At 45.2% G+C, this 9,407-nt stretch overlaps 1 protein-coding gene and 1 long non-coding RNA gene across 7 annotated transcripts in view; one reads left to right on the forward strand and one right to left on the reverse strand.

Moving 5' to 3' along the window:
• The window catches only part of LOC308063828, a 59,584-nt gene that overhangs the window by 22,177 nt on the left and 28,000 nt on the right, over nt 1–9,407 (forward strand). The window lies entirely within an intron of this gene.
• The window catches only part of TMEM108 (transmembrane protein 108), a 253,085-nt gene that overhangs the window by 10,838 nt on the left and 232,840 nt on the right, over nt 1–9,407 (reverse strand). For 5 of the 6 annotated variants that reach the window (XM_080387264.1, XM_080387266.1, XM_080387263.1 and 2 more), the window contains one exon: nt 111–1,223. In XM_080387264.1, coding sequence (XP_080243390.1) covers nt 111–1,223 — 1,113 coding nt within the window. Of the gene's footprint in view, nt 1–110; nt 1,224–7,307; nt 8,799–9,407 lie in introns of those variants that run through there. The other variant, XM_080387267.1, reaches the window with a different exon arrangement.

A 9,407-nucleotide genomic window follows, 5' to 3' on the forward strand; every position in this document is an offset into this window, starting at 1 on the left:
CGTCCACCTCAAGCTGCCCTGTCTCCGTTAGCTTTCCACCTCCTTGAATCACGAGCCGAAATCTGAATTTTAAGGAAAGAAAAAGCAAAATAAAGCAGCAATTAACTTACAACATGAAGATATAGGTACGCTGATAGCCAAGATGATCCAGGCAATGTCCATCTTGCTGAGACAGATGGTTGCTCTGTGCTGGGGTTTGTCCCCCTCGGTGACATGGGAGATGTTTCCTTGCACCCCGGGTTTCCAGGTCCCAGCAGGAACCAGTCTGTTCAGGAAGTTCCCGGTGGCGGTGGAGCCAGCTGTGGAAAGGGAGCTGGACAACCTTGTGGCAGGTGCTGCAGAGAGAGCCCTGCCTAGCAAGGTTGTGTTAGTCACCACGCCATGCTGTGTTGGAGCAGGTCCCTTGGGGTCTCCTGCTGCCAGGGAGGAGACGCTGACGTCAAAACTGGTCTGAACCGAGTGACCCGCTGCTGCTGTTGCAGTTCCAGGGCCAGCAAACAGAGGGACGTTTGTACTGAGATTCAAGGTTACCCAAGAGTTGTTTTTGCTCAGCATATCCCACACGCCGTAGCGGGTGGGTTTAAAAGGCACCGACACTGCTTCAGGATCAGTTGATGGTCCAGCAGTTGTGGTGGCAAAATCTGCCTCCTGCACCACTAGCTCGGCCCCGTCCCCTCGCTCTGCTTCCCTAAGGCTTCCCGAGGCGTTGCGGTGGGGAGAAGGGTCTGAGTGTGTAGTTCTTGCCAGCCCCGTGCCATTTGGATCGCTGGATGCTGTGGTCTGGGACTGAAACGGGTGGTCTGTGAAAGGGCTCCTCAGGGTAGGGAAGGGAGAGTGCAGGGTGGTCTTTAGGTAAGGCTCTGAGGACTCTGTGAAGTTGCCTTTGAAAACCTGGAATATTTTCCCCTTGGGGCGAGTCTGTCCCGAGTACAAAGCACTCTGGTTGTATAAATGATACGTTTCCTTTTCACTGATGTGAGGGCCGCTCGCTTGCTTTTGCCCGGTGGAAGGGGCTTTCTCCGCCAAGCTGACAGGATGGGGAATGGTGTGAGCAGTTGTGGGAAGGGGCTCTGCCACGTGGTGGTCTTTGTGGCGAGGTGTTGCTCCCATGGCTGTGGTAGTGGTAGTGTCCATTGGGAAGCCCTGAGAGGAGGAGACAGTGGGAGACAGTACCTGAACAGAAAACACCAGCTCTTCTGTCAGTGCCAAGATCAGTAGAACACCTGGAGGAAAAAGCACAGGGAGAGGGTGAGACACCAGGGAGGGACCAGCCGACAGGGAACAGGCTTGCACATCTGGCAGTAAGAAATATCTTCCGTTTTCTGCAGAAGGACAGAAGAGTTAGTATCCAATTTTGTTGGCTTCTCTGGGAAAGTAGGAAGAGAAAGGAAAATCTGCAGGGGCTGTGGCGGCCCCGGGGCTGTGGGAGCAGTGAGGTGGGAATGGGAAGACTGCAGGGAATCTCTGTGGCAAAGAGAGACGAGGTTGCAGTATGGCCTCAGGAGAGTCCCTTGAAATGCCATAAGCAGGTGATTTCCCTGTAGAAGCTACAAAGCATCCTACTCTTTAGGGGTAGAAACAAAAGACATTTTCATTTTTGTTTTGGCCAGGCAGGCCTCCACATGAATGTCTGTATCATTATGGGAAGCCTTAGTCTGCTCATCCCTTTGGCTGAAAAACCCTAAATTTGGCTGCCTCCAGTCCTGGGTGCCATTAAGCAATCTGTTTTTTAAGAGACCAGCTGCTTAGCCCTTGCCAAAAATTAGGTCAAGAAGGGATGTCTGATCAGAGGGCTTCTCGGGTTATATATGCCATCCTTTACTTAGCAACTTTGGAACATCTAGTCATTTATTTTAGAATCTGAGACATGGAAAATGTCCAAATGATAAAAATGAACAAGAAAACATAGCTATTGCAGCCATTTTAAAAAGCCACATGATTACTAGGGATCTGACTCAAATCTAACAGAACCACCCTTCTCACCCATATACAAATGTTTGGTTGTAACCTGTTCTGTGCTCACATGTGCTGTGGGATTGGATTGTGTGAAATTTGCCTCCCACTACCCTCCATAGTGCACATTATTTCACGAGGTGCCAGATTCACACCGCTGGGAACATCCATTCTTCTATTTATTCCTAATCCAGATAATGGACGTGGGCAGCTGCAGTAGCATAAGCCTCCCCGGGACGCAGGGCTAATACACCGTGAGTTAGCGTGACCTGCAGGGACCACATCAATCACGTCACCATTTCCATATGTTGAAGCTGTCGAGTGTAATGTGGATCTCTGCCCACTAGGAAGCACACAGAATAAATCCATTTTGCACAGTCCACTGAGCATCATCAGATGGCACCATTAGCACTGTGCTAGTGTGAATTTCAACCAGTGGTGTCAAGGTGAAAAATGTTGTCACAGCCTTAACAAATCAGAGAGATGAGTTCATCAAAGCTGCAGGACTCCAAACTGGGTAATGATCATCTTCCAGCCAAGACTAAGGCTGCCCCCTTCTCCACCCCTCCCAGGCTTGCCAGCTTTCTCTGTGAGCGATTATGCCTTTTAGTTCTACCCTACTTGGGTATACGTTATGGGCACCAGCAGAAAAGGAAGACAGGGACTTGGGAAAGTGAAAGAAGATCTCTGATTAGGTGTCCACTGGGCCCTAGGGCTCTGCTGCACATTTGGCAGATGCAAATGCCATGAAATGTGTTTATCCCAAGTCCTGTGCATCATTCACACCCATTCGCAAGCAGTGCAATAAATGTAGCAAAAACTCACCAAAGGAGGAGTACCTATTCTTCTTTCCCAGCTAAATGCTCTACTTTGATCACTAACCATCACCTCTGAACCAGAACAGAGCAGAGCTCTGCAACCGAGAAAATTCACCCCATCTTGCCCCCAGCAGCCTGTTACTTTGCAGAGCATCCAGAAGATGAAAACACTGGTGAACACAGCAAGAGCCAATTACAAGCAGTGCACTTCCCATGATGGTAAAATTAGCTCCTTTTTTTGTTTTTTTGGTTTTTTTTTTTTTTGGGGGGGGGTTGTTTTTGTTTTTGTTATTTCTCAAATAAATATCTCTGCCAAATAAACCATCACCTGGGATACTGCTTACCAGTTCCTAGCCAGCCACACAATATGTTCTTAGCAGAACACACCTAGTAAAAAAAAAAAATATTTCTGTACAGTGAGATGCAAACAGCAGAGCAGATCACGCTATACTCATGGAGCATCACTCTTGGAAATGAAAGACAGGAGTTATCTTCACACTTTTGGCAGCACTTATTCTGAGGTCAAGGTCAAAGCAGATATTCTAGTGTCCATATGGCTAATATTTCATGCCAAGACAAGTTGCTGCCACCAAACAAATTCAAAGAGGAAAGGATGACAATTTATTTTGGATTTGGTGTGTGAAGATAATGTTTCAGGATACTTTAGGCCTGCTGTTCTGAGCACACAAGATGAAGTGCATTGGCAGGTCTTATGAGATACTAGATTATAATGACTGTAATGCCTGCTAAAGTTTTTGGATATTCTTTGTGTAACTAATTTCTCTCACAGCTCACATGCAAAAAAACATCTCTATTGCGTTAATATTCTTCTCCAGGATATTCCTTAAGGAATAAGGAAGTTGTCAGCATTTCTGCATATTGTGCCCTGGGGTTAGAAACCCTGATCTTTGACTAAAAACCTGCCTAATATCCATCTCCACTTCCTGAAATACTGGTAAATCAGAAGCTTGCTGCTGTAAAGATTTACAATCTCTCTGGGGCAGTCTGTTGCGGTAGCAGGTCACCACACATCAGGCATGGGAAGCCAGATGCATTTAGTTAGTACCTTTAAGTGACTTGTAAAGTATGAATAATTATTCAAAGGAAATACTACATCAGAAGTAATTTATCTGACAATAAACAATAACCCCCATGACATTTGGCTGTCTCAGGCTGTGGCAGTCAGGTTTTGCTCCTCTGCTAGACTCCGTTTAACAGCCTCTGCAAAGCCACCATGGCCCCCTAAGCTACAGCTTCTTAGGACTTTCTTTTACTGGCTGAATGTACCACTAACTCCTTCAGTGACAACCAGAGCTAATCTGTGCCCCTGACTACTGAAAAAACATTCAGTTTAGTAGATTATTGTAAAAATAGCCAGTGCTCTATATTTAGGAAGAACCAGCTGATAATAAGAACTTCACAGTGGGCTTTTGCTGGTCCTTTTAAGTAGAATTAATTTGCTTTATAACTGTTCAACAGCCAACTTGAAAGCAAAAGTAAAGCTGGAATTGGTATTTTCACATGCTCTGCATCATCACCTAAGCATGCTCTGGCTGCAATTGTGGTGATCTGGAGTGCCCAGAGCTCCTGCTTGCTTTTCTATCACTTGAGGATATGCAATGTCTTACAAAGTGGGACTCTTATTGAGGTCCCTGATATTAGACTGCCCTTTAGGCAATTTTGGCTTAAGCCTAGGAAAATGACATTCTGAATTTCTCTATTAAGGTGCAGGAGGCATTTGTCACAGAAATGAACTTCACCAACTCCAGATATCTTCCCTTCCCAGTCTCTGTCTCTGCTTCACAAATGTATCTGCACTGAGAAAAGGGCCACGGTGCGTATGACACCAATCATCCACCAGTGCCTTAGCTTACCCTCCATCAGACTACCACTGAAAGGAAACCTTCTGGTTGCTATCAAGTTGTCACGGCCAAAGTTTTGATATCCCAGGTGAGATGGTACATTGCAGATGCTCTTGGTTAGTTCAAAGCACAGCCCTGCAGCTCTTTGCTGAAATCCTTCAGTTTTGGCTGCCTAAGACTCTTGGGATTCATGTTACTTAAGAGCGTAAGCCCCTTGGGTAAGGACTAGCATAATGGTATACAGACTAATGTAAGCTCATTATAGCAAATAATAATAATAAATTATATTTTCAAAGGTCAGTTCACACCATTAAGTTTTTTCATAAGGGGCCATTTCTACAGTATAGATGCTCAGGCTGAGAAGGGGTCAAACTGGTTTGGCTTTTAAATGCTGTGTGTCAATTTCCCGCTTTTGGAGTCTAATTTTATGACTACATTAAAACCATTCAACCCTAATGAGGCGGCTGATTGACCTGACATCTCTGTGGTGTGAACTGTGTCATCCTGTGGTCTTGCATAGTGCACCAAGAAGGGAATATTAAGTACAAAATGAATTAACTCAAGGATGAAGCACAGCAGAGTGACAGCAGAGTGTACACAGAGGGTACTGATGTGCATTTAGCCATAAAAACTCCTTCCTGACAACACGGTGCAATGGTTCAAATCTCAACAGGATCTCCCTGCAGTGCTTCTTCCCACGGTACACTCACATGAGGAGTCCAGAAATGGTGTGTACAGTTGTTTAGGTGAAGAAAATTAAGGAGCTTCTTTACAGCAACGTTTTAAAAGACCACAGCTGATGTCCTCAGGAAATCTCAGTAAAGTCGGGGAGAGAAGTATTTTGCTTTCCCAGACTATGAAATCTGCAGGGTCGTACTGTTTGGGAACTTCCTCATGGCCCTTTTATTTGCACGCAGGAAGCAGAACTGCCTCCCTTCAAACCAGAAAAACAAAGCACTTCGGGCCCCTGATGTTCTTTGTTTTATCTCAGGACCTCAGCAGCCCTCGCTAGGAGCCAGTGTCCTGCCACAGGACAACATTAAAAGGCTTAATTTAGGAGTGAATACCACCTGGTGCTGCATGGGACACTTCATGGGCACTTCGAGAACAGCCTTTTTGCATGACATGGCAGAGCTGGCATGTGGCTGTCGAGTCAGCTCACGCGTTCAGCCTCCCCAGGGCAACCCCTTTAAACAACACAAACTTACGTAACTTCTGATCTAAAGCCCGTGGAAAGGTTCCCAATGACTTTAGCGGGCTTTGGACCAAGTCCTAATTGCTGGAGATACAGTGGAAACTTTTGAGCTTCACATCACATTTTCTACAGTGCTGGAATACGCACAATGAGCTCAGTCTGGTATTTGACCCCTTCTAGCCTCTGCTACCTCGGACCTTGCAGCAAGACAAACAGAGCCACCCTGAGCAGTACTTGGCAAACATTTTTGCTCTAGGAAGTCAGGAAGAGCTTTTTGTGCAGAGAACTACTGCTGGACTCATTATTTCGGACTGCCATGGGCAAGGGAAGCAAAGGGAGCCATCCTACAAAGGACCCATTATCTACAGACGCAGGGCTTGGGTGCACATGGGCAGCGTATGGGCTGCTGAAGCCTCTCTATGCTTCTAACAGTCTTGACTTAATAATGGTGAGAGAAGGTTGTGGAAAACATGTTCAAAGCAACAGCAATGTTATTGTTGTAACGAAAGCTTCCTTCATGACACTATTAACTTCTCATGTGTCTCTCAGCAAACCTAAAACATTACAGGAAGCAAAATGAATCTTTAATAGATGGAAACTGTGCATAAAGTATATATTATTACTTTTGTTATGGACATTTCTTTGTAATCTCCCAAAGCAATATCATTTTCACTCATAATAAAGCAGTCTTTGTATAAAGAGTTAAGCAAATATCATCTCCATGATTGGTGGCAGAACCAAGGGAAGAAAAAGTAGGTTACTCTGCACAGAAAATTTCTCTTCCATGCCTATCAGTGGCTGTCATGCCAGAACTCCCAGATATTAACTTACAAGTTATTGTCCGTTTTCCCTTTTAAGTATTAAACAGGGTGATCAACTCCAACTTGAAAACAACAAGCTGTTTGGTAAAATGCAGGGAGCGAGACACACAGAGTAACAGCTCTATTTGCAATAACATAAACCAGCACCAGCAGAAGCTCTGGAAATCACATGTACAAACACAAATTAAGCAGTACTCGCTGACACTCCCTGTGCAACAACAGTAACGGTAGCTACAGTTTTCATGTGGCAAGATGCCCCGGTCCTTTAACAATATAAAAACATTGCAGAACACTATTATTGCCTGTAAGATGCACTTCCATCAAAGACTTTGAGAGAGTGAGCTTGTAAATCAAAATTCCTTTCTGGTCCTCCAGGGAGTTAAACAATGGGTGATAGAAATAGGAGGACAGTGTCATGTAGTCACAGAGCAGGGAGCTCCCAATTCATTCTCACACTGCACTAGAGACTCACGGATACTGGGAATAGGTGCTTTAGAAATGCTTCATAACCCCTGTTCAGCTAAATATATACAGATATCTAAGCTGCTGAACCTTGTGAAAAGGCTTACTGACAATCTAGGACAACAGTAATTACTGAGAGGAAGGTAATAAAAAGAAAGAGCCTGAGTCTAGCTGCTTGTTCAAGATAATCACTTACCTGAAAATATCATTTGGACTTGTCAGCAGACATCCTCACCTGCTCACATCACACAGACTGGGAAGCTTCATCCCTCAATAGAAAAAGGAAAAATACATCTTCTCCCTAATGAGGCAGCTGCACGCAGGAGTTGCTGTTATTGTTGGAACTGGTTTGGAGGAATGAGGACAGAGACAGCCCAGGCAGGCGTGTCTTGCAGGGCTGTGCAGCGAGAGGGCTTGCTCCTTTATGGAGTACCTTTGCAACTGCAAGGCAAGATTACTTACTGAGCCAGTCCCCCTCTCTGCCAGCGGATCGAACGGCTGCTTGGTATTCCAGCTTGGTTACTCATCAAGTCCAGATACAGTTTGTCTGACACGGGTCTATTCAGATGCCAGAGGATTGCTGGCAGTTCTCGTTTTCTGGGAACAAAACAGCAACAAGCACCCCAGCTGCACGCCCTTGTGAGGCTGTTCAGTCCCTGTTTCAAGGCAGAGTACCCTCCCTCCAGTGCAGCGTTTAGCTTCTCATGTGTGGATAAATTTTACAGATCTACCTCCTGCTTCTGCACCTCTGCCAGATTTCCACTTTATTCAATTACCTCTAATGATACTAATATTCCTGTCAGAGGACAATATGGGGAATTAAACAGTGATCATCTTCTCTCCTTCTCCTTCCCTGGCATCAAAATGCATGTTCTGCATTTTATCTCTTCACCCCTCAGCAGTGAATGTGCAATTTCTACTTTGTAACCATAAAGAAGACCACAGATCCTGTGATCTCTGAAGCCGTAATCCTACTTCCCTTCTTCCATTTCTTCTTCTCTCTGTTTCTCTCTTTCCCTCTGGCACACCTGGGTGTCTGGAAGAACACACTGCCTGAAAAGCACAAAAATGCGGCCAACTACCAATCCCTCAAAAGGCACAGGGAGATGGTAAGAGAGCAACAAGCTGGGAGCTTCTTGAGATCAGTGTAAGAATCCCCCAGGAGTCAGAGGGCAATCCCCGCTCTCCGTCTTTCATGCACAGACCCTGTTGTATCTAGGGGTGCCGCAACAGCCCAGGAAGTTTGTTACACGGGCTCTTCGCAAAATTAACTCCTAATATTTTGCTAGAGGGAAAAACTAGTTCCTTCTTCTCTCTTGTCATGCCAGGTGAGAAGACCCTCCTTTTTCCAGGTCCTAGATACAAGCATGCTGCAGCCAGACTTCTTTTTTGATGCTGTGGCCCAATCAGAAAAGAATGGTGCTGTGATGACAGGCTGGAGATTTGGCAGCACTAGCAGCTATGAGGCCTATGACAGTGACCCCAGTGCTGATTTTGGGGGACTGAAGTCCCTATCAGGAAGGCTAGGCAGATGCATATATGATATCACAAGTATATTTTACCCATAGTTCTACAAACTCTGTTTTCACAGCCACGATCATTTCATGGAGGACATGGAAAGATGGAGTACAAATAATAACCTTAGATGTGCTTTGCATTTTTGTGCTGTCGTGCTGATGCTCCTTCTCTCCCTGCCATTTGCAGTTCACTTCTCTCCCTTACTGTTTCCAGTCTGAAGGTTTTTCTAAGTAAAGATATCCAGTGCATTATATATTTAAAAAAAAGGTCCTTACAAATAGCTTGTTTAGCAGTTTCTAGAACTCAGGGCTGATTAAGAGCTTGCTGCTGAAACAATGATTTAGCATGAAGCTGCAGCTGGCGTAACAAGAGAACCATGCCACATATTTTAACCTTTGCTGGAGGATTTGACACATCTGTAAGTAGTAACTCACCACAGATTTCTTCCCTGTGTGCTGTCATGGATGGAAACATATAGCTCAAAACTGCAGAGACTGTTGTTTGGAATTTCAGATGAAAACTCTTCATAAGGACAGAGGCTCTGTGCATTCCCTTGTCCAAAACCACATGGAACAAACCAAAAATAATTTTAAAAGCACACGAGTGTTCCTTAGTCTGACAGCTCCCCCCTTGCACAAAGCTTGTCCAGCCCCAGCTTTGCAAACGCACATCCCTTCCTTTCCAGCCTTTACTTGGCAGCAGTTTTTGTTGGCAGGATGCTGTTGCCAAGGGAGACAGAAAGGATGTGCAGCTGGCTTTTCTTTCACCTGCACTTAGT

Source organism: Falco punctatus (genome assembly GCF_963210335.1).
Source record: "Falco punctatus genome assembly, chromosome: 4".
NCBI lineage: Eukaryota > Metazoa > Chordata > Aves > Falconiformes > Falconidae > Falco > Falco punctatus.